Source organism: Schistocerca nitens, chromosome 10 (genome assembly GCF_023898315.1).
Source record: "Schistocerca nitens isolate TAMUIC-IGC-003100 chromosome 10, iqSchNite1.1, whole genome shotgun sequence".
In the NCBI taxonomy this organism is placed as follows: Eukaryota; Metazoa; Arthropoda; class Insecta; order Orthoptera; family Acrididae; genus Schistocerca; species Schistocerca nitens.
This window is the reverse complement of record NC_064623.1, coordinates 75,466,748-75,493,428: the sequence shown is the minus strand read 5'-3', so window position 1 is coordinate 75,493,428 and position 26,681 is coordinate 75,466,748. Positions and strand designations below refer to the sequence as shown.

The window sequence follows — 26,681 nt, the reverse complement described above, 5'->3', positions numbered from 1 at the left end:
TTGGCTCCGTCGCTGTCTGCTTCTCGTTTCCGCCCAGGTACTCTGGTGTGGGCGAAGGGCTTCGGCCGAAAACCAGCCTGGATTCCAGCCACCATCATCTAGGGCAGGGGCAGGAAAGTCTTCTGGGTTCAACTTCCCGACTAGGAGGTTCTTCGACATGCCAATCAGCTTCGCCCTCGCCTGCCTTCCCCATCGTTTTCCTCCTCCCCCCTTGGCATATTCTCCTCCCGTCCCCTGCTTCCCCTGATTCCCCACGCCAACCCGAGGAGGACACGCCAGGGTGGTCCTCGCAGTTGGCCCCCGGTCGGCTCACGGACGACGCCTCCCAGCCAGAGCTTCTTTCCCCGAACGTGGACCAGGCCCAGCCACAGCCAGCCGGGGACTCCGAGGTCTCCCCCGATCGCCACCCCCAGGTCACTCCGGATGCCGATGAAGACATGCCACTGGTTCCTCCTGCACTGCCTCCTCTGCTGCCGCGGTCCGCACGCCATAACCTTCGCCCCCGGCCGGGGCGTTTTCGCCCGTATGCTCCTGTGCCCAGTCTCACCACCGACGCCGAGGTTTCGGAGGAGGAGGACCCCATTGACGTGGCGTTCATTCGCAGCCAATGTTTCCACGCTTCCCCACGGGGGAAGGGGTGTAGTATACACCACTTCTAACAAACACCGAACAGCGCGCTCCAGTACGCGGCCGCCAAATACATCGCTGTCCGCACTTCTCTGGGCGGCCCGCTGCTTCCTTCGCTGGCCGTCTTCACACGCACGCTCCCTTACGTGGCCGAGAAATACATCGCTGGCAGCACTTCTCCTGGCGGCTCGCGGCTACCATCGCTGGCGGCTTCGCGCGCGCGCGTTTGTCTGCACACAGCAATTGGCTACGCCAGGAAACATTGCGATTGGTTTTCCATGGAAAACAGCGACCCCAGCCGACGGCTCCATTAACTAGCAAGCCTTATATAAACCCGGCCGCCGCCGCAAACGACAGTTCTCGTCGGGAAGTGCAGTACGTCGTGTTCCAGCTGCTTGTGGATGACTCGCCGCCCACTCGAGGTTACCTGGCTGCTCGGCGGAAATCTTGCGACTTCACTCGGAGGGACTGAACTTCACTGGTTCGAATCCTGCCTCGGGCATGGATGTGTGTGATGTCCTTAGGTTAGTTAGGTTTAATTAGTTCTAAGTTCTAGGGGACTTATGACCACAGCAGTTGAGTCCCATAGTGCTCAGAGCCATTTGAACCATTTCTGAACTTCACTGGACTTGGGAATAATTACGGAACGTGCACCCCACCATGCTCATTTGGACATTGGTATAACCAAACTTTAATTATGCATTACTTCTGAGTGTGAGTCTGGGTAGACGCTTGGCTAACATAATTGTTAAAAAGGTGATTTGTGATTTAATAAACCAGACTGAAGAGGTTAATGTGTTATTCCTGGTTATAACAGTGATTAAATGTGTTAATGTTCCTGATGAATCGCTAGTAAATAAACTAAATTCTTAGAAAAAGTTTTGAAAGTAAAACACAGTTCAAACAGCAAAAAATGGTTCATATGGCTCTGAGCACTATGGGACTTAACATCTATGGGCATCAGTCCCCTAGAACTTAGAACTACTTAAACCTAACTAACCTAAGGACAGCACACAACACCCAGCTATCACGAGGCGGAGAAAATCCCTGACCCCGCCGGGAATCGAACCCGGGAACCCGGGCGTGGGAAGCGAGAACGCTACCGCACGACCACGAGATGCGGGCTCAAACAGCATTCCATGGGAAATTTTCAAATAGGATAACCGTCGCCCACATACCGCAGTTGCAACCCAACACGCTCTACGGAGTGTCGACATGTTGCCTTGGGCTGCTAGGTCACTAGATCTGTCTCCAATCGAGCACATATGCGACATCATCGGACGACAACTAGGGCGTTATGCACATCCAGCATTAACTGCCGCTGTATGACTGACCAAGGGCAACAGGCATGAAACTCCAACCCACAAACTGCCAATCGGTACTTTTACAAGACAAAACATGCACGTTTGCTTGGGTTCGTCTGGCACCTGTCCAACACAATGCATGCACACTTGTTTGCATTCAACATTCTGGTGTTACATCGGTTATTTATGTACTAATACACTACTGGCCATTAAAATTGTTACCCCGAGAAGAAATGCAGATGATAAACGGGTTTTCATTGGACAAATATATTATACTAGAACTGACGTGTGATTACATTTTCACGCAATTTGGGTGCATAGATCCTGAGAAAGCAGTACCCAGAACAACCACCTCTAGCCGTAATAACGGCCTTCATACGCCTGGTCATTGAGTCAAACAGAGCTTGGATGGCGTGTACAGGTACAGCTGCCCATGCACCTTCAACACCATATCACAGTTCATCAACAGTAGTGACTGGCGTATTGTGACGAGCCAGTTGCTCGGCCACCATTGACCAGACGTTTTCAATTAGTGAGAGATCTGGAGAATGCGCTGGCCAGGGCTGCAGTCGAATATTTTCTGTATCCAGAAAGGCCCGTACAGGACCTCCAACACGCGGTCGTGCATTATCCTGCTGAAATGTAGGGTTTAGCAGGAATCGAATGAAGGGTAGAGCCACGGGTCGTAACATATCTGAAATGTAACGTCCACTGTTCAAAGTCCCGTCAATGCGCCAAGAGGTGACCGAGACGTGCAACCAATGGCACCCCATACCATCACGCCGGGTGATACACCAGTATGGCGATGACGAATACACGCATCCAATGTGCGTTCACGGCGATGTTGCCAAACACGGATGCGACCATCACGATGCTGTAAACAGGACCTGGATTCATCCGAAAAAAGGACGTTTTTCCATTCGTGCACCCAGGTTCGTCGTTAAGTACACCATCGCAGCCGCTCCTGTCTGTGATGCAGCGTTAAAGGTAACTGCAGCCATTGGTCTCCGAGCTGCTGCAAACTGCAGACGTCGTCGAACTGTTCGTGCAGATGGTTGTTGTCTTGCAAACGTCCCCATCTGTTGACTCAGGGATCGAGACGTGGCTGCACGATCCGTTACAGCCATGAGGATAAGATGCCTGTCATCTCGACTGCTACGAGGCCGTTGGAAACCAGCACGGCGTTCCGTATTACCCTCCTGAACCCATCGATTCCATATTCTGCTAACACTTATTGAATCTCGACGAACGCGAGCAGGAATGTCACGATACGATAAACCGCAATTCCGATAGGCTACAATCCGGCCTTTATCAAAGTCGGAAACGTGATGGTACGCATTTCTCCTCCTTAGGCGAGATATCGCAACAACGTTTCACCAGGCAACGCCGGTCAACTGCTATTTGTGTATGAGAAATGGGCTGGAAACTTTCCTCATGTCAGCACGTTGTAGGTGTCGCCACCGGCGCCAACCTTGTGCAAATTGTCTGAAAAGCTAATCATTTGGATATTACAGCATCTTCTTCGTGTCGGTTAAATTTCGCGTCTGTAGCACTTCATCTTCGTGGTGTAGCAATTTTAATTGCCAGTAGTGTATTTCGCATTTGCAATGGCTTATCTCGCATTTACGTCAACCTGTCTTGAATATGACACCTATACAAATGTATTCCCGCAATTTCATTACGCTACATTAATTTATTTTCTGATGTTCTGACTTTTTTACCGTTGGTGTATACCGCGTTAAGAAGCGATAGCGATAGCGGCGGTTTTCGGATAATATAAATTTGTGGGAATAGCCAGAAGCTGAAACAGTGGCCCATTAAGCACACCCCTGCGTTGCCAGTTAGCTGGGTAGGCTACACCTGGAGCATAAGGCGTGGAACACACACACACACACACACACACACACACACACACACACATAGAGAGAGAGAGAGAGAGCACAGTGGCAGCACTGTAAAGTATTCTCCATCCCACTGTCTGCGCAGAATACATCACGCAGTCGCCTTCTTACTTGCAAGCCACTATAGTTGTGTAAATAAAAAGAAGTCTCAGTAAATATTGCACCATATGTGAACAAGCGTAGCCTTCATTCTCCTTCGATCTGACAGCTAAATGGGATGGGGTCGAAGAAGAAATGTGGCAATATCAGACCCGCGGGCCGCACGTTTGCCTGAATGCAGTCGTCGACGTCTTGTGCTGGAGATACAGGGGCACGAAGTGTATTCGCCGTATCAAATCCCTGTGATTAGATATAAAAGAGAGGAGTGTAGTGTGATACGGCAGCGGAACCGCACGAACGTCCGGCAACGCCAGCTAAGTAGATACCGTCTGTGGCGCCACAGCTTCAGTGTGCAGTAGTGAGGACAACTGGCTTGGACGCTTGGGAGAAAGCTTCTCAATGGACGGTAAGCTGAAACTCCTTACGATTTTATAGTGCTCGTCAGGCAAATGCCGGGATGGTTCCTTTGAGAGGGCACGGCCGACTTCATTCCTATCCTTACCTAATCCGATGAGACCGACCACTTCGCTGCTTGGTCCCCCTCCCTGAACCAACCAGCCTATCAAGGACAAGAATGTTTGGCGCACTAATACACAGTACGTGAGATGGTGAAGAATAGCTGTGTCACGAAATTTAACCCTGGATAGCTGACGCCTATGCGAACCAAAATTATTAATGTTGTGTAGGTCGACAACGCACCGTTTTTAAACTACGAAAACTTGTCGCCACGAGCTCCGATTGGCCGTGGGATTGCCCTGTTGGCGTTCGCGGGTTGACGGGCAGCGCTCGTAACGAAGAGAAATTAACGGATCGCTTTCAACATGCCGCCAATGCCAGGAATCTTTTAAAGAGTTTGACAAAACACCGTTCTACGTTACCAAGCTTGTGTCGCGTCAGAGGGTCGCCAGTTCGAGAACCTGCTTTAAGTAAACAATAACCTAGCTACAAAAAAACTGTTTTCAGGGCCGATACAAATTTGTAAAAGACTTTCTATGTGCAAACTAAGGGCATTAGCTATCCAGGGTTAACACTTCATGTCACAATTCTTCTACTGCGTTTTTTTTAAAAATAGGAACCCCCATTTTTATTACATATTCACGTAGTACGTAAAGAAATATGAATGTTTTACTTGGACCACTTTTTTCGCTTTGTGGTAGATGGCACTGTAATAGTCACAAACGTATAAGTACCGCCAGTGCGGTCGGTATTTTTACTTCGTGATACATTACCCGTATTACAGTGGACCGTTTACCAATTGCGGAAAAGGTCGATGTGGTGTTGATGTATGGCTATTGTGATCAAAATGCCCAACGGGCGTGTGCTCTATATGTGCTGCTCGGTATCCTGGACGACATCATCCAAGTGTCCGGACCGTTCGCCGGATAGTTACGTTATTTAAGGAAACAGGAAGTGTTCGGTCAAATGTGAAACGTCAACCACGACCTTCAACAAATGATGATGCCCACGTATGTGTTTTAGCCGCTGTCGCAGAGGATCCGCACATCAGTAGCAGACAAATTGCGCAAGAATCGGGAATTTCAAAAACGTCGTTGTTGAGAATGCTACATCAACATCGATTGCACCCGTACCATATTTCTAGGCACCAGAAATTCCATGGCGACGACTTTGAACATCGTGTACAGTTCTGCCACTGGGCACAAGAGAAATTACGAATGATGACAGATTTTTTGCACGCCTTCTATTTAGCGACGAACCGTAATTCATCAACAGTGGTACCGTAAACGGGCATAATATGCACTACTGGGCAACGGAAAATCCACGATGGCTGCGACAAGTGGAACATCAGCGACCTTGGCGGGTCAATGTATGGTGCGGCGTTATGGGAGGAAGGATAATTGGCCCCCATTTTATCGATAGCAATCTAAATGGTGCAATGTCTGCTGATTTCCTACGTAATCTTCAACCGACGTTACTACAAGATGTTTCACTGCATGAAAGAACGGCGATGTACTTCCAACATGATGGGAGTCTGACACATAGCTCGTGTGCGGTTGAAGCGGTATTGAATAGCGTATTTCGTGACAGGTGGATTGGTCGTCGAAGCACCATACCACGGCCCGCACCTTCACCGGATCTGACGTCCCCGGATTTCTTTCTGTGGGGAAAGTTGAAGGATATTTGCTATCGTGATCCACCGACAACGCCTGACAACATGCGTCAGCACATTGTGAATGCATGTGCGAACATTACGGAAGGCGAACTATTCCCTGTTGAGAGGAATGTCGTTACACGTATTGCCAAATGTATTGAGGTTGACGTACATCATTTTGAGCATTTATTGCATTAATGTGGTATTTCCAGGTAATCACGCTGTAACAGCATGCGTTCTCAGAAACGATAAGTTCACAAAGGTACATGTACCACTTTGGAACAACCGAGATAAAATGTTCAAACGTACCTACAGCCTGTACTTTAAGAAACCTACCTGTTACCAGCGATGGCACGGTAGCTCAGCGTGTTCGGTCAAAGGGATAGCTGCCCTCTGTAATAAAAAAAAACTGAGTTAATTGATCAATAACGAACTTAAACGGATGTCTTACGACGTCCGCCCCGAGCAGATGCAACGAACAAAAGGTAACAAAATGAGATTAAAAAAAAGGGGGGGAGCGTCTTTGATTCATAATCAAACCGTCTTCGGTCCCGGGTTCGATCCCTGCCACTGCCTAAATTTTGATAAATAATCAGCATTCGCGGCCGAAGACTTCGGGCACTCTCTTGTCCTAGGGGTGGAAAATTGCCCCTAAAGGCGGAAGAATCAGCAATGATCAACGACATGAGGATGCAGAAGGCAATTGAAACCACTGCATTAAAGACACGTAACGTGTATCCACAGGACATGTGGCCTGTAATTGAAGAAGTGTCATGATGATCTCTCCATTGGCAAAAGATTCCGGAATAGTCCCCCATTCGGATCTCCGGGAGAGGACTGCCAAGGGGGAGGTTACCATGAGAAAAAGATTGAATAATCAACGAAAGGATAACGTTCTACGAGTCGGGGCGTGGAATGTCAGAAGCTTGAACGTGGTAGGGAAACTACAAAATCTGAAAAGGGAAATGCAATGGCTCAATCTAGATATAGTAGGGGTCAGTGAAGTGCAGTGGAAGGAAGACAAGGATTTCTGGTCAGATGAGTATCGGGTAATATCAACAGCAGCAGAAAATGGTATAATAGGATTCGTTATGAATAGGAAGGTAGGGCAGAGGGTGTGTTACTGTGAACAGACTCAGCAAAGTCAAAACAACCTTTGGTGACATTAAAAGCAACGGTGGTAACATTAAGAGTGCAACGGGAATTCCACTGTTAAATGCAGAGGAGAGAGCATATAGGTGGAAAGAATACATTGAAAGCCTCTATGAGGATGAAGATTTGTCTGATGTGATAGAAGAAGAAACAGGAGTCGATTTAGAAGAGATAGGGGATCCAGTATTAGAATCGGAATTTAAAAGAGCTTTGGAGGACCTACGGTCAAATAAGGCAGAAGGGATAGATAACATTCCATCAGAATTTCTAAAATCATTGGGGGAAGTGGCAACAAAACGACTATTCACGTTGGTGTGTAGAATATATGAGTCTGGCGACATACCATCTGACTTTCGGAAAAGCATCATCCACACAATTCCGAAGACGGCAAGAGCTGACAAGTGCGAGAATTATCGCACAATCAGCTTAACAGCTCATGCATCGAAGCTGCTTACAAGAATAATATACAGAAGAATGGAAAAGAAAATTGAGAATGCGCTAGGTGACGATCAGTTTGGCTTTAGGAAAAGTAAAGGGACGAGAGAGGCAATTCTGACGTTACGGCTAATAATGGAAGCCAGGCTAAAGAAAAATCAAGACACTTTCATAGGATTTGTCGACCTGGAAAAAGCGTTCGACAATATAAAATGGTGCAAGCTGTTCGAGATTCTGAAAAAAGTAGGGGTAAGCAATAGGGAGAGACGGGTCATATACAATATGTACAACAACCAAGAGGGAATAATAAGAGTGGACGATCAAGAACGAAGTGCTCGTATTAAGAAGGGTGTAAGACAAGGCTGTAGCCTTTCGCCCCTACTCTTCAATCTGTACATCGAGGAAGCAATGATGAAAATAAAAGAAAGGTTCAGGAGTGGAATAAAAATACAAGATGGAAGGATATCAATGATACGATTCGCTGATGACATTGCTATCCTGAGTGAAAGTGAAGAAGAATTAAATGATCTGCTGAACGGAATGAACAGTCTGAGTACACAGTATGGTTTGAGAGTAAATCGGAGAAAGACGAAGGTAATGAGAAGTAGTAGAAATGAGAACAGCGAGAAACTTAACATCAGGAGTGATGGTCACGAAGTCAATGAAGTTAAGGAATTCTGCTACCTAGGCAGTGAAATAACCAATGACGGACGGAGCAAGGAGGACATCAAAAGCAGACTCGCTATGGCAAAAAAGGCATTTCTGGCCAAGAGAAGTCTACTAATATCAAATACCGGCCTTAATTTGAGGAAGAAATTTCTGAGGATGTACGTCTGGAGTACAGTATTGTATGGTACTGAAACATGGACTGTGGGAAAACCGGAACAGAAGAGAATCGAAGCATTTGAGATGTGGTGCTATAGACGAATGTTGAAAATTAGGTGGACTGATAAGGTAAGGAATGAGGAGGTTCTACGCAGAATCGGAGAGGAAGGGAATATGTGGAAAACACTGATAAGGAGAAGGGACAGGATGATAGGACATCTGCTAAGACATGAGGGAATGACTTCCATGGTACTAGAGGGAGCTGTAGAGGGCAAAAACTGTAGAGGAAGACAGAGATTGGAATACGTCAAGCAAATAATTGAGGACGTAGGTTGCAAGTGCTAGTCTGACATGAAGAGGTGAGCACAGGAAAGGAAAAAAAAAAGGTCTAATCGGTATGGCCACGGAGCTGGAGAGGCTCTGAAGGCGGTGTCATGCTATTAGCAAAGGCACTCGCGTCGGTCTTCTGCTGCCGTAGCCCATAATCGCCTAATTCAGCCGCATTGTGCTAACGGATACGTTCCTCTTGCGTTCCACATTGATTTCTGCGGTTATTTAACGCAGTGTCTCTCATCTGTTAGCACTGACAACTCTACGCAAACGCCGCTGCTCCCGGTCGTTAACTGAAGGTCGTCGACCACTGCGTTGACCGTGGTGAGGAAACGCCTGAAATTTGGTATTCTCAGCGCCATCTTGACACAGCGGGTATTGGAATATTGAATTCCCTAACGATGTCAGAAACAGAATGTCCCACATTTCTAGCTCCAAGTACCACTCCGTTCTCAAAGTATGTCAGTTCCTGTCGCGCGACCGTCATCATGTCGGTAACCTTTTCACATGAACCACGCGAGTACAAATGACAGTTCCAGCAATGTGTATCGTGGTCCCATGACTTTTGTCGCCTTAGTATATTTTCAGTGCTTCTGTGACTTTCTTTTACTTGTGCCTTGTTCCCACAATGACGCAGGGTTGGCATGGTTAATCGTAATTGGCAAGGTTAATTTAAGGGGTGGCCAGATGCCCTTCCTCCCGCCACCCCGTATCCCCCGCGACAGAATCAGTGTACCCCACCTGTCAGTGTCTAGTGTAACCCATGGAATAGTGCGAATGTGTTCAGATGTCTGCGAGCCGTGTAACTGTGGCGGAACGTGGGGACCAGCCCGGTATTCACCCAGTGGGATGTGGAAAACCGCCTAAAAACCACATCCAGGCTGGCCGGCACACAGGCCTCCGTCGTTCAGCCGTTGGGCGGATTCGATCCGGGGCTGGCGCGCCTGCCCGAGTCCAGGAAGCAGCGCATTAGCGCTCTCGGCTAACCTGGCGGTTTCAGTGCTTCTGTGACTAAATTTACATATTCATTCCGATGACCAAGCTAAAACGTATTTCAATCTTCACTTGTAAATTCCATTTGCACCGTCATGTCGGCAGTCATTTCGGTGACCTGGTTCTGAATCTCAACTGGTAACTTTGCAGTGGCGACAACGTTATCACTTAACGGATTCAGTACCCATCTCTTCGAGAAACCATTTTTATCTTCCGGTAAATACGTCAACTGAGTTTTTAGCTCACGCAAGTGTATCTTCGTGTAATCCAAATTGTGGTGAATATTAGCGACTTGTTCATTCGAATTTTTCTCAGTAATCCTAAGTGAGAGGGAACATACCCAGATTTTTCATAATCCAAATATTTACCTTCTTAATGAAAGCATGCACTTTTTGTATCATTAATAAAATGTTTTCATTACGTCCTAGTAAATTCACATTCAGGTCTTTAGATGCGAGAATACTTCAACTAAGGAAGCAAACCACATACACCATTATTCTATAAAAGCAATGATAATGGAATTTGTTTATCGTGGAAAATATTATTAAATCATCTCGTAATTCCAGTACCTGGGTTAACACTTTCTCTCGCGATAACCATCTAACTTCTATACGGAAAAGAAGAAGTTTTTTCTTAATTTTCGCCCATTTCATCGCAAGGACTAGCAACTGTCGGCTTTTAATAAAATTAACAACTTTTGCTATTTCATAATCAATGTGATTGAGACTTTACGGCAGGTTTTTTGTGGCAATAGCATTCCAATGAAGCATTCATTTCGCCCTTGGTATAAAATGGCCTTTTAACATTTTCATTAATCCTCTATTCTTTCCTGTTATCGCCTTCGCACTATCAGTGACCAGTGCAATACATTTTTGTCCAATCTACATTGGTATACTTTCTAGTGCGTTTATAGAAAACACCAAGACACTGTTTTCTTGCAAGGACCGGTGTTGTTTTGTTATACAACATATTGGTTCAAAATGGCTCTGAGCACTATGGAACTTAACATCTGAGGTCATCAGTCCCCTAGAACTTAGAACTACTGAAACCTAACTAGCCTAAGGACGTCACACACATCCATTCCCGAGGTAGGATTCGAACCTGCGACCGTAGCAGTCGCGCGGTTCCAGACTGAAGCGCCTAGAACCTCACGGCCACACGGCCGGCCTACAACATATTTTCTTTGACCGTTGTGTACCCATCACGTAATATTCACTCCTCACAAAACGTAAGAACTGACACTTGTTTGTTAACTTGATTCATCAGAATGTATACTAAAAAAAATTCACTCCAAGTCATGTGCTGAATTATCTAATCGCGAATTTCATCCGCGATGTCATCGATTGACCTTGATATTATGTCGTCAGAAAGCGATATATTACTTTTTTTAATTGCTTCCACTTCTATTACGACGCTAACTATATCAACTGCAGAAGCCAATATGATCTTTTCGGGGACCGAGTGAAGTTTGGACGTCTTAGCTACTCTTAATGCTGAGAAATAAGACGCTTCACCTATATCTTTATTTGTACGGCTTGACTTAGACAAACAGAAGGTTGTTTATTTCTCAAGGTATGTAATTTTCTTTCGAAAAATTCCAAGGTTTAGATTCTAAGTGTCGAACTAACTTTGATGTGAGGTAAATCAGTAATTTAAATAATTGTCATTGTACAACTTGGTCTTTTTTACCGACTGATTCACTAGATGTACATGGCTCACTTCAGTTTTCACAGATTTATTCATTAAGAAAAAAGTAATCCAGTTTCACGGTTGATCACACACTAAAATAAGAGCACCAGACAAATTCTTCGCATCCGAAACTTAACTGAAGTGTGCAACCGCAAGCACCTCTTTTATACTGGTGACAACCCGAGTTGTTCAAACGCATCCATATGCCTGTTCAAACATGCACTTACAGCGAGTATTATAGAAAGAGACGAGATTACAAAGGGCAGGTACACATCAAATTGGAACTTGCAAATTGGTCATGACTGTACATGTCATCCATGCATGTTCATACATGTCGCTATAAATACAGCGACATGAAATAATAGGGACCGTCGTATTACATTTTTTATGCCATCGGTATTTTCTTAATGTATAAAAGTAATGCAGCGTGATTATTAAATAATTTTTTACATGTATAAGAAAAGTAAAAGGCTTGCGGATGGGGTTCAAGAAATGTTAATTTTATTTACATTATTATATTTATATTTTATTGTATATTTACTATTTTGGGATCACAGAGCTAAGAAGGTTTAGAGTAACTGTTCTCGATCACCGCAGCCCTTTCCCACCGCTAAAAGCAACAATAAACACGTCAGAAATACGCCTTATTTTGTGTTGAGTACCTGCAGGACGAAGGAGATAAACCATCCATATGAAAGTGACGGTGAACAGGAAGTCTACTGTCATCCACATGAGAGGGCACGTCCATCTGCAGCAAGTGAGCAAACAAGTTCGATTGCTGTTACCTTCCTTCCCCCTTTTACTTCCACTCACATGCTCACCCTCGAGCTACCTCGAGGTATCGTAAGTAACACAGAAAGCAAAGGTATTAGAAGAAATGTAAGAATTCATAACAAATTTCTCGACAGGAGAATCTACTGCAAATAGAGTATTTCTTCTGATGGTGGCTATGCAACTGACGGTATGTAGTGGCAAGAGCAGTGGAGAAGGAGGGGGGGGGGGAGGGGCTGCTCATATTAGTTTCGTGGTGAACGGCGAAATAGTTTCCTCAGATTTTACCACAAATAGCCCTGGACATAACTGCTGGTTGTGAGGCTCAATCCACACATTGAGGAAATATTAGACACAGCACAAGTAGGGTTCAGAAAAGGTAAATCGACAATCGACCAAATATTCACACTAAGACAAATATTAGATAAGAACTGGGAGCACAGTCATGATACCTTTCGCCTGTTTATAGACTTCAACAAAGCATACGACAGCATAGTAAGAGCGGGAATATGGAGGACAATGGCAGAGTGTCAGATACCTGAAAAGCTGATAAAGCTGACTAAAATGTGTGTGGTGGAGTCGAACGGTAGAGTGAAACTGCAGGGGGAGTTCTCAGAAGCAGTTGAAATAAAAACAAGAGTGAGACAGGGAGATATTATATGACCAACCCTGTTCAATTTGGCCCTCAACAACACCCTGAGGACAGTAACATGTGAAACTGCAGGAGTCGCCACAGGAAAAAAGATAAATGTCCTGGCTTTTGCGGATGATATTGTGCTGATAGGAAAGAACGTGGAAGACCTGGAGGAAATGGGGACTGTGCTAATGGAAGAAGCTAAGAAAGTAGGTCTAAGTATAAATTAAAGTAAAACAAAGTTCATGGTAGTAGAAAGAAGCGCTCGTTTAGAACCAAACCATCGAAAAATCGGAAATCTAACAATATAGAAAAAAATGGTTCAAATGGCTCTGAGCACTATGGGACTTAACAGCTGAGGTCATCAGTCCCCTAGAACTTAGAACTACTTAAACCTAACTAACCTGAGGACATCACACACATCCATGCCCGAGGCAGGATTCGAACCTGCGACCATAACGGTCGCGCGGTTCCAGACTGTAGCGCCTAGAACCGCTCGGCCACTAAGGCCGGCTAACAATATAGAAGACACACATTAACGTACCTCGGTGTCAACATCAACCAGCAAAACCTTATAGAACAAGAGATAGTAACAAGAATTCAAGCTGGGGGAACATGTCCAGGAGCTGTGCAGAACGTCATAAGAGCGAAGTTACTGCCTAGGCAGGCAAAAATAAAAGTATATGAGACTATCATTAAGCAAAGAGTGGGCTATGCAAGTGAGACATGAACCCTGACAAAGAAAACAGAGGAAAAAAATCATCACTTTTGAAAATAAAGTACTGAGAAACATATGTTGTTGTGGTCTTCAGTCCTGAGACTGGTTTGATGCAGCTGTCCATGCTACTCTATCCTGTCCAAGCTTCTTCATCTCCCAGTACCTACTGCAACCTACTTCCTTCTGAATCTGTTTAGTGTATTCATCTCTTGGTCTCCCTCCACGATTTTTACCCTCCACGCTGCCCTCCAATACTAAATTGGTGATCCCTCGATGTCTCAGAACATGTCCTACCAACCGATCCCTTCTTCTAGTCAAGTTGTGCCACAAGATCCTCTTCTCCCCAATTCTATTCAGTACCTCCTCATCAGTTATGTGATCAAACCATCTAAACTTCAGCATTCTTCTTTAGCACCACATTTCGAAAGCTTCTATTCTCTTCTTGTCTAAACTATTTATCGTCCACGTTTCACTTCCATACATGGCTACACTCCATACAAATACTTTCAGAAACGACTTCCTGACACTTAAATCAATACTCGATGTTAACAAATTTCTCTTCTTAAGAAATGCTTTCCTTGCCATTGCCAGTCTATATTTTATACCCTCTCTTCTTCGACCATCATCAGTTATTTTGCCCCCCAAATAGCAAAACTCCTGTACTACTTTAAGTGTGTCATTTCCTAATCTAATTCCCTCAGCATCACCCGGCTTAATTCGACTACATTCCATTATCCTCGTTTTGCTTTTGTTGATGTTCATCTTATACCCTCCTTTCAAGACACTGTCCATTCCGTTCAACTGCTCTTCCAAGTCCTTTGCTGTCTCTGACAGAATTACAATGTCATCGGCGAACCTCAAAATTTTTATTTCTTCTCCATGGATTTTAATACCTACTCCGAACTTTTCTTTTGTTTCCTTTATTGCTTGCTCAATATACAGATTAAATAACATCGGGGACAGGCTACAACCCTGTCTCACTCCCTTCCCAACCACTGCTTCCCTTTCATGCCTCTCGACTCTTATAACTGCCATCTGGTTACTGTACAAACTGTACATAGCCTTTCGCTCCCTGTATTCTACCCCTGACTCCTACAAAATTTGAAAGAGATTATTCTAGTCAACGTCGTCAAAAGCTTTCTCTAAGTCTAGAAATGCTAGAAACGTAGGTTTGCCTTTCCTTATCTATTTTCTAAGCTAATTCGTAGGGACAGGATTGCCTCACGAGTTCCAACATTTCTACGGAATCCAAACTGATCTTCTCCGAGGTCGGCTTCTACCACTCTTTCCATTCGTCTGTAAAGAATTCGCGTTAGTATTTTGCAGCTGTGACTTATTAAACTGATAGTTCGGTAATTTTCACATCTGTCAACACCTGATTTCTATGGGATTAGGATTATTATATTCTTCTTGAAGTCCGAGGGTATTTCGCCTGTCTCATACATCTTGCTCACCAGATGGTAGAGTTTTGTCAGGACTGGTTTTCCCAAGGTTGTCAGTAGTTCTAATGGAATGTTGTCTACTCCCGAGGTCTTGTTTCGACTCAGGTCTTTCAGTGCTCTGTCAAACTCTTCACGCAGTATCTTATCTCCCATTTCATCTTCATCTACATCCTCTTCCATTTCCATAATATTGTCCTCAACTACATCGCCCTTGTATAGGCCCTCTATATACTCCTTCCACCTTTCTGCTTTCCCTTCTTTGCTTAGAACTGGGTTTCCATATATGGACCAGTGAAAGAAAATGAACAGTGGAGAATAAGGAAAAACAGAGAACTCAGACATTTATACACACTGCCTGACGTCGTATAGAGTGTGAAAATAAAGAGACTAAGTTGGTAGGGACGTTTGAGGAGGAGAGGGGAGAACACGGTATTAAAGGCTGTAATGGATGGAGAAGCTGAACGAAAGAGACCACTGGGACGGCCGAGAATGTGATGGAAGGATAATACCATGGCAGACATGCAGATACTGGACCTGGGAGGCGAAGATGCAGATGACTGTGGAAGGCTGGACTGAGTGAGGCTAAGGACCGACTGCGGTTGGTGTGGCCAGTATAAGTAAGTCAGTCTTCTACCACGTGTTCCTCCTTCCTTCAGACATGCTGTAATGGTAAGTCGCTATGCGTGGCAGGGCAGGATGCGAGGTCGGACCGTGGAGATAACGTTTTTTTCCCCAGTTTCTGCCTCCCTTATACCAGCTAGGAATCCACATATGTACAGTTGAACAATGAAACGACTATGTGTGACGTGATTAGAGCGCAGATAAATTTTTGGTGACAAATTCATGAATGCAGTCCCTATCCGCTGGGTGGTCACACAATGATTTATAGCATATTACGCGATGCTCACTTTACGGTACTGTATGATGCATATGTAAAAGAACAAGTTGTTAATAAAGCTCGACTTCAAACTGTTCGTGTGTTGTCAGAGCAGAGAATAAGGTAATATCGGAAATAAGAGCTTACAAGACATGTATCTTGTAAGTGCTGAACAGAACTTTTATTCATAGTCCCGACCCAGTTGCTGTAAACGCAGTATAGCGGATGGGTCCAATGTAGTAATTGTTGTTTCCCACTTCTTGGAAACTGAGGTGGCTAGTACTAATATACACTACTGGCCATTAAAATTGCCACACCACGAAGATGACGTGCTACAGACGCGAAATTTAACCGACAGGAAGAAGATGCTGTGACAACTATTTTGAGGCCTGTAGGAAACTCATTTTCGTGATGGGATCAAGGCACTGGAACATCATTGGACCAAGGGCATTAATCTACAAAGAGACTCCTAAGTACTTTTTTCTATCCCGTCCCTAGAACTTTTGCTGACCACCCTCGTATTTCAAAAATAGTTCAAATGGCTCTGAGCACTATGGGACTGAACATCTTAGGTCATAAGTCCCCTAGAACTTAGAACTACTTAAACCTAACTAACCAAAGGACATCACACACATCCATGCCCGAGGCAGGATTCGAACCTCGTATTTCCATCTTTCATCGATCCACTGAACAAGATCTGTATATTGCTTTCTCCATTGTAAGTAGCTGTTCCGGCCATCTCGCTCATGTTTCATGTCCTGGAATGCCGCCATGAGCTCAGATGCAGAATTTGGTAAAGCTCTGCTCCCTAGGTCTGGTTTTTACTTCCAGGCTCATTACATCGAACGCAGCTGGATCTCTCTTTCTTTCTCTGCAGAATTATCTCAGTATGACAATCGCAGCCGCTCTCTTTATCTTAAAAAGCCAAAGTCTTAAAAAGCCAGGTCTGAGATGGGACTGTTGATTGCGCTTCTGCGGAATGTCTTCCCTGAATGAGTCTCCAGGTGCTCCATTTTTCTGACATTCTTACGCAGTTCTCGATGCTATCGCAGGATTATCTGCAGCTGCAGAGATAATAATGAAACGGTTATTCCCCATCCATGACGTCAGAATATTTATCGAGAACATGATACCGGCAGCATTATCAAAGGAACAGTCTTCTGAGTTTCATATCACAAATGCACTACTGGCCATTAAAATTGCTACACCACACAGACGCGAAATTTAGCGGACGGGAAGAAGATGCTGTGATATGCAAATGATTAGCTTTCCAAAGAATTCGCACAAGGCTGGCGCCGGTGGCGACACATACAACGTGCTGCCTGACATGAGGAAATGGCTCTGAGCACTATGCGACTTAACTTCTGACGTCATCAGTCGCCTAGAACTTAGAACTAATTAAACCTAACTAACCTAAGGACATCACACACATCCATGCACGAGGCAGGATTCGAACCTGCGACCGTAGCGGTCTCTCGGTCCCAGACTGTAGCGCCCAGAATCGCACGGCCACTCCGGCCGGCTGACATGAGGAAAGTTTCCAACCGATTTCTCATACACAAACAGCAGTTGACCGGCGTTAACTGGTGAAACGTTGTTGTGATGATTCGTGTAAGGAGAAGAAATGCGTACCATCACGTTTCCGACTTTGATAAAGGTCGGATTGTAGCCTATCGGAATTGCAGTTTATCGTATCGCGACATTGCTGCTCGCGTTCGTCCAGATTTAATGAGTGTTAGCAGAATATGGAATCGGTGGGTTCAGGACGCTAATACGGAATGCCGTGCTGGATCCCAACGGCCTCGTATCACTAGCAGTCGAGATGACAGGCATGTTATCCGGATGGCTGTAACGGATCGTGCAGCCACATCCCTGAGTCAACAGATGGGAACGTTTGCAAGACAACAACCACCTGTACGAACAGTTCGACATTTGCAGCAGCATGGGCTATCAGCTCGGACACCATTGCTGCGGTTACCGTTGACGCTGTATCACAGACATGAGCGGCCTGCGATGGTGTACTCGACGACGAACCTGGGTGCACGATTGGCAAAACGTCATTTTTCCGAACGAATCCAGGTTCTGTTTACAGTATCATGATGGTCGCATCCGTGTTTCGCTACATCGCGATGAACGCACATTGGAAGCGTGTATTTGTCATCGCCATACTGGCGTATCACTTGGCGTGATGGTATGGGGTGCCATTGGTTACACGTGTCGGTTACCTCTTGTTCGCATTGTTCGCATTGACGGCACTTTGAACAGTGGACGTTACATTTCAGATGTGCTACGACCCGTGGCTCTACCCTTCATTCGATCCCTGTGAGACCATACATTTCAGCGGGATAATGCACGACCGCATGTTGCAGGTCCTGTACGGGCCTTTCTGTATACAGAAAATGTTCGACTGCTGCCATGGCCAGCACATTCTGCAGATCTCTCACTAATTGAAAACGTCTGGTCAATGGTGGTCGAACAACTGGCTCGTCACAATAAGCCAGTCACTGCTCTTGATGAACTGTGGTATCGTGTTGAAGCTGCATGGGCAGCTGTACGTGTACACGCCATCCAAGCTGTGTTTGACTCAATGCCCAGGTGTATGAAGGCCGTTATTACGACCAGAGGTGGTTGTTCTGATTTCTGAAGATCTATGCACCCAAATTGCGTGAAAATGTAATCACATGTCAGTTCTAGTATAATATATTCGTCCAATGAATACGCGTTTATCATCTGCATTTCTTCTTGGTGTAGCAATTTTAATGGCCAGTAGTAGTGAATCTTATCATTGACATAGTTTCACCCAGAATTTTAATCCCACTCTTGAATCTTCCTTTCATTTCCTTCATTACTTCTTCGATGTGTAGATTGAACAACAGAGGCGAAAGACGTTTTAACCTGAGCACTTCGTTCTTGGTTTTTCCTGCAGCCATTTAGCCTTGTCTCCCATGCACTTCCTATTTGTTTCATTCCTAAGTGATTTATGTTGCTGTATGCCTGTGTTTCTCTGAACGTTTGTATACTTTCACCTTTCGTCGATTAATTGAATTATTTCTTCCGACATCCAAGGTTTCTTCGGAGTTACTTTCCTTGTTCCTATGTCTGAGTGTTCGACGCCTGTGACTGTCCTTTTTAGAGACATCGATTCCTCTTCAGCTGAACTGCCAACTGTCATACTCCTTATCGCAGCATCCACGTCCTTACAGAATTTCAAATGCGTCACATAATTCCTCAGCACGTCAATATCCCGCTTCCTTCCACTCTGATTGTTCTCTAGAATTTTATTAAACTTCAATCTACTTTTTTTGAAGAGGTGGAGCCCCTCCACGCCCACACCGGCATGATGGCCAACACAAAAGGTCTATTGCCATCTCTGCATAAGGGTTAGTATTCACTAAAGTGAGGTGTCGCAGGATGTGGGTACTGCGATGTTTGCGTACGTCTGGTTAGGATTAACCATTAATACGCGCTCATCGGGAGATAGATTGGTCGAAATCTGACGAAGGGTAGCGGTTTGAAGGGCAGAGGAAAAAAAGTGCCAAGGCAAGAGCCAAGGGAAAAAAACCTATGCGAAAGTTAGGTCGGGTGGTAAGAGCAGTAGCGGTTGTCTTGCTGCCTGCGATAGGTTGTGCAAGGATAGGCTTTGTTAGTACTGGGTATCATGCACTACTCTTCATCACCACTGACTTATGAGCCGAGTCTCTGTCTGCTCCTGGGTACGCTTTACAGTATCTAATTTCAGCATTAATATTTTGATTTTCAAATGACAGCACCTCCCCATCCATAAACTTCTCTATAAATTTGATAATTAAATTATCAGTAATAACATTTACAAAGCTGTCCTTACGTTGGTGTAAAAAATCAACAGAGTAAATCTTACTGTCGCGTGGAAATTGCTTAACTGTAGTGTTACCCCACATGCCAGCACAATTATTGGTAAAGGTTTTAACCACAAAATGTTCCTGCAACTCAGCAAATTTCTCTTTCATGTTATTCATTTTGCTACTACACGCATCTAGCACTCTGTTGTTACAATGATCTTTTAATTTTTTGAAGCGAAATTCTAAGTCTGACCTGTTGTTATTTATTACAGGTTTGAATACATCATATCTGTCTACTACGTTTTTCTGAACAACATTGAAACTGTGTTCAGTACTAGCAGTTTCCACATTTTCTGTTTTGGTGTAACACCTTTGGTTTCCATAGACCAACTAGAGAATCTACCTGTTTTCGATACCTTTCTACCTCATTTTTAAGCTCTGTTATTTCCTGTTGTTTGTTGTGATTGTTGTATTACTATTTTCCAGTTGTATATTAAGGGCCTACAAAGCATGGTTTGTTAGGGAAATTGGGCCACTTAAGGTGGTAGTTAAAATATTGGTGGTTTCCGTAATTCTGCCACCTAAGGTATTAGTTGTTTCGTTAATTCTGCCATCTAACGTGCTAATTATAGTATTAACTGTTTCGCTTAATAGCCACGATATAGTTCCTGTGTTCGAGCCCGCAGCTTCAGTTTCGTCAAAACCAAAGAATGGCGAACGAGCACACAAATTAACACATTGTACCCCTTCATTGTCACAAATCTAGTCCTGTAATGCCTCACTGTTTACTTAGGTTTCGCTTTCATTACCTGTAACGCTGCTGTTTAAGCTTTCAACATTGTCTACTTCCTGCTCCTGATTTTCTACTGGTGCATTATCTTGGTTACTATTGGTCGCCATACTTATAAACACAGTTCTAAACACTCTGAATAAAAACTTCAGTCTTCAACCTAAAATTCTAGTCTTTACACAAAAAAATGCAAACAATCAAAGTACTTACCTCAGTTGTCTGTGATGACATAGTTCCATGCCACAAATATCAATTTCTTTCGTGTCCACTTTCGACTTACCTTCTCTTTAATTACCTTCTTGTGTTAATATTTAGTCTCTTGCAGGTTTCTATGCCAGTGCATTGTTCTAAATTTTCCGTTGCGCGCGTTCATTATTGCATAAACCAACTTTAACCCTTAACTCGCGAGGTGACTTTCCTGTAACGTATACCACAAGGTGGGCTCTCTGGGACCCCCATGCTTAAACCGAGATTTCAGGCAAAAATCATTCGAAATTTTTAACTTATGCTATATAACATTAATTTTTACAATTGTTTGAGTGTTGTTTAAATGCTTCTAGTTTATTTTACTGCACTAAACAAAGCCTGCAACATTTTACTATTTATCACACTAAAGCACATAATCTTCTGTGGTTCTTTTAAATAGTACACATAAATAGACTGTTACTGAATTTTATATTCTGAAAAATTATACAGTCTCTGTAGCAAATAAATTTCCAAATAAAACTAAATTCCAGGGTTAAAATTTGAACATAAACTTCCACCTGGCAGTCAAATTGACATTCATTGTTGGGAACTACATTTTTCTTATCACCACTCACAACACATTCGATTTTAACAGACACTTTAAGTGTTTCATTGAAGAGACAGACACATCCCCATCACAACTTTCTTGAAGTTCTTCCTCCGAATGATACTCTTGTTCGATAGCAGAACTGTGATCACTGGCTAATGTAAAATCGTCGTCTTTTTCGTTTATTTCTTGATCTATATCACTGACACCTTCCTCCATAGACCGACTAACAACTTCATCAAACTTGGGAAAGTTAAAAATGACACATTCGTGCCAACACATGTTGAGCTCAATGGTACCGTACTGAAGAAAACAGGTACATATTTCAGGAGATGCGGCCAAGGAGACTCCAACACCTATCAATAACACGTGTCAACATTAAACACAGCACGTGACAACGCAACCGACATCAAAAAATCGTAGGCTGGGCAATTTAAGGAGGGCAGGTTGAGTATAGAAGTGACCCGCCAGGGTAGCCGAGAGCGCGTTAGCTTCCTGGACTCGGGTAAGCGCGCCGGCCCCAGATCGAATCCGCCCGGCGGAATAAAGATGAGGGCCAGTGTGCTGGCCAGCCTTGATGTGGTTTTTAGGCGGTTTTCCACATCCCACTAGGTGAATACTGGGCTGCTCCCCATGTTCTGCTTCCCTTACACGCGTCACAGACATTTGAAACGAGTTCGCACTATTCCATGATTGACACTAGAAGTAGGCAGCTGGGGTACACTGATTCCATCCTTGGTGGTACAAGGTGGCGGCAGGAAGGGCATCTGGCCACCACTAAAACTAACCTTGCCAAATCCTTTCTAACAGCGCCGACCCTGCGATCGCTGTGGGACTATGGCGTAAGCGAAAAAAAAAAAGAAAAGAAAGTATAGAAGCATTCCACCACAACTGTTTTTGGAGAGCGATTTCGAAAATTTTGCGCAGTAAGAGAGGCCTTGTGAGTTAACGGTTAAAATTCTGTTGGCAAAACATGATAGGAGGACAAATGTAATTGCTGGATCCTCCACCGCAGTTCAAATACAATGGGATATTTCTGCGTGTAACAGTTAAAAAACACTCATCTTCGCGTTTCGGCGACCTCAGATACTGCAGTGGCTGCAAAATAATGACGAGCATTTGCTCCATCAAATTTGCTGTAGATTCCAGAGTTCTCCACAGTGTAGCGAATGATTTGGTATGCCAAGAGAAATTTTAAGTAAACAGGTTGACACGAAGTTTAACTTTCACGATTACGTGTTTACTGCGCAAAATTGATACTAATCTGTAACAGGACTCACTCCCAAAAATTGTTACAATAGTGGCACTCTCAAAACTTATAGCAAAACTGACTCTTCCTGGCTGATTAGCTACTGCTTATATATCGTTAAAATAATTGCCGGTTTCATCACCTATTATTTCAGAAAAAAATTTAAGGATTACAGTCAGAAACGTGTTAGCGTTTATAAACTGACATTACAGAATTAAATATTAACTCTCTTCTCCCACGCCGTGACATTGTTTTACTTGGCTCTTAGTTTCTAGTACTGAAAATAGTAAAATATGTTCGACGACAATGCTTTTTATAGTTATTTACATCGTGAAAATTATTACTTGGAAAATGTTCCTAAACTGTACATGAGTTCTTTACATGAATATTAACGAAAAGCTAGTTCCACTTCTTGTGAAAAATATACTGGAATTACAAAAGGAGAATTATTTATGATTTATAGTCAAATATCGATCAGTAAAAGCCGAAACAATGCAGAAATGTATTGAGATTAATGACAGTATATTAAATTGGTATTTAAAATGATCAGGTAAATGAAATAAGGATGTTACAAAATTTTTGTAAGCCTGTAAATGTGGCAGCCTGGCGCTTGAGGTCAACACATCATGCTACATTTATCCTAACGATCATATATTGGTACGTTTCTTATACAATCTGTACAACAACCAATAATAAATAATAGGAATTGGAAGACTAACGACTAAGTACTAGGAATAAAATTGGTGTAAGATTGGGTTCCAGTCTTCCGCCATTCCTGTTTAGTCTATACATCGAAGTAGCAACGACGGAAGCATAACATTGCTATGTTAAGTGGAAGGAAAGAGCAACCACAGAACGACTGAATGCAATTAACAGTCTAACGAGTACAGAACACGAATTGAAGTAAAGCGAAGAAAGACGAAAATAACGAGGGAGGAGCTGGAAAGAGATTAGTGATAAAGTGGTGTCTACGAAGTAGACAAAGTGAAGGAATTCTGTTGCCATGGAACCAAAATAACACGTAAAGGACGAGGAAAGGACATAAAAAGTATAGGCATAGAGGGCATTCCTGGCCAAAATAAATCTACCATTATCAAACATGGCCCTCCGTTCAGGAACGAATTTCTGAGAGCGTACATTTGAAGCACAGCATCGCATTGTACTGAAACATGGACTGTGGGAACGACGGAAATGATAACTGAAGCATCTGAGATGTGGTGCTATAGATGGGTGTTGAAAACTAGGTCGACTGATAAGGTAAAGAATGAGGAGGTCCTCAGCAGAATCAGCGGATAATGGAACATATGGACAAGAAGAAGGAACAGGATATGAGGTCACCAGGGATAACTTGCCTGGTATAAGAGGCAGCTGTAGAAGACAGAAGCTGTGGACTGAGAGAAACAATTGAAGACGTAGGGTACAAGTTCTGTTCTGTAATGGAAATGTTGCCACAAGAGAAGAAACGGCTGTGTATATTTGTTGGACACTAGTTGTGAGCCATTGTATGGTCAGTGTACCTGGTGCCGCCATCTGTTGATGGGAACAACAATGTGGGTCCAACCAGCCTGGCCATTCACACTCTGTATTAGTGATTTAAATTCAAAATGAAAAAAAAAAAAAACATTACATAGACAGTTACATGAAAAGTGTATAAAGTACGTTATGAGTGGTTAAGGAACATATTGAACGGGGGCAGTGCACAACTATAGAAATATAAACTGGAAGCCGGCGACGTAAAATTTATGTACAAACCATAAAACACAACGTTTTTCCATTTTCAAGAGCGGCATACAGGCTTTTAATTTAGTGGAGATACACAGGGTGATTCACGAAGAGATGCAAATATTTTAATATGTTATTCTACAACTAAAACTAAAGAGAAAAGTTCATTTAAACATAGGTTCGCAAATTTTTGGTTACGGAGTTACGGCTAATAAAAGATTTTGCCTGAAATTTAGCAACTTCGCTAATATGAAGCCATTGCAAAACTGTACGATGTTAAACTAAAGCACGATTTCCATTTATTTTGTTATTATTGGTCTGTTGAATCTAATAAATGTCCCAGGCGTGTATCTACAGTAGTTTTCCAGAACATCCAGAGAATCAAAGATTATTATACAAGTATATTTGTTTACTTTCCATTAAGATAGTAGAAACATTTATGTCATTGTTGGCAATCGTTAGTGAGTTGTTTCAGTCGCTTCCTAATCTGGAAACGAGTTAGTTTTCTGTATTGTTCAGTGAAAAAACATAATAACAACAATGTATTTAAGTGAAACCAAATAGTAACTGTTGTAGTGTTGTGTACATAGTTCCGCGTAGTTAGCGCATACACAAGTTTCCCAATAGAGCGCGACCCGCTAAGCACAACAGCACAAGCGCAGCGCTCGTCCGTCTCCGCACTATGAGATGGCGCTGTCTTAGAGACGGACGAAATTCTGCTTCCGCCGATCCGCGTATTAATATGTAACGCAGCCAATGAGATTGCTGCTGACGTAGAACCTTTTCTCCTCGCGGATCACACTCGCGCAGTGATACCTGAACGCACGAGGTATTATAACGAGTGTACAGACCTCCGATTACTCCCTCTCTGATCCCCGCCCCCTGCCACGTCTTCACCGTTGTGTCCCCCCTACCCTCCATCTCTACACCCTACGTCTCCTTTCCCAAGGTGGCTTCCATCAACTCCCCCTCCCGGATGATGCCCTCTCTCCCTCCATTTATCCCTCCTATCAACTCTGATCCTCACTCCCCCTCCTTTCCTCTGTCCTTTTCCCGGGCTCCCTCTCCCCCCCCTTCCATCCTCTTTCTTCCACACCTCCGCTCTCTTTGCCCCCTTCTCTCCCCTGAGTCCTTTTACATTTCCCTCCTCTGCCTCCTCTCATTCCCTCTCGCGTCTGCCCTTCTCCCCCTTTATTAGTCCTCTCCCTCCTTGGTCCCCCCCCTTTTTCGTTTTTTCCTCTCCTCCCTCCTTGTTTTTCCCCCTACTCCAGGTCCCCCCCCCCCCATCTGCCTTGGATCGGGAGTACCATCTTTGTCCCGCCTTGTTTGTGCAGTGTTTTACGGTGTGTTTTTCCAGTGCATGCTCCATGTTGTGTCTTTTGGGAAGTGTAGCGAACAGCCATCATACTGTCGCTGGGTGTGCTTTTTTTATCTCTTGCGAACAGAAACCAGACTGTCGCCATTTTTTTTAATTGTGTGTCTACTCGGTTACTTGTCTGATTCCTGTGTATTTTATCAACATTGCCAACCCCTTTTGCTTTCTGTTTTAACTTTCCGCATTTTTACGCCATTTTACACTTTAAATCACCATTTTCTCGCCTGTTTTTACTTGTTTCTTTCTTCTTCCTATTTTAAACAAAAGTCTGTAGGCTATAGAGCAGCGTAGTAAGCTGCTGCCAGCCCGCCCCCTTCGGGGGAAATTGAAAATCAATAAAGAAAAAGAAAAGAAAAAAAAACTCCGATTAGTCAGTCTGCATTAGTCTGCACCAGTCTGTACCAGTCTGCATTAGTCTGTAGTCAAGTTTCAGTCTGCGCCTAATAAGATTACCATATTCCTGTACATAGCCATGAAGATAAATGCATAGACACTTTGTCAAGTATCAGAGATATGTGAGAATAAGATTAACGTACCAAGACCAAAGGAACTTCAGATTGTCAATTGTAAATAGCATCCAGAATCAAGTTAAGTAAGGTTTATGATTTTTATTATTTTAATAAATATTTGTGAAAATTAATCAAGTTCTGTTTAAAGTTGGTCACCGTCAGTCTGCTACTCTAAGTGTGCAAGTGGCATTTCTATCGTCTGACATAACGGCAGAAGATAAACACGCCAAAATAAGACCACGAGACATATTGCTGACACTCGCCTACTTCGTTAGAGCGACAAGTCAATAATCTGATGGTGTGTGTACCGAAGGTCTTACAGTACGCACACAACATGTAGTTTGTAGATTATTTATGAAACAGGGATGATTTTCAAATTTATACACCGATAGGGTGTATTTTTGGCAAATGTGATCGTAATGCTAAGGCTGCAGTTAACGAATATCGCGTACTTTATCCAACTCGAAGGATTCCGAATGCACGTGCCATTAGCGGAGTTCAAATGGTTCAAATGGATC

At 43.7% G+C, this 26,681-nt stretch overlaps 2 protein-coding genes across 2 annotated transcripts in view; both read left to right on the top strand.

Moving 5' to 3' along the window:
- Positions 1-26,681, top strand: part of LOC126210534 (UDP-glucosyltransferase 2-like) — a 706,192-nt gene that overhangs the window by 477,064 nt on the left and 202,447 nt on the right. The window lies entirely within an intron of this gene.
- LOC126210536 (speckle-type POZ protein-like) overlaps positions 4,228-26,681 on the top strand; it is an 88,336-nt gene continuing 65,882 nt past the window's right edge. Inside the window, exon 1 of the mRNA XM_049939787.1 lies at positions 4,228-4,337. Coding sequence (XP_049795744.1) covers positions 4,331-4,337 — 7 coding nt within the window. The 5' untranslated portion in view covers positions 4,228-4,330. The remainder of the gene's footprint in view (positions 4,338-26,681) is intronic.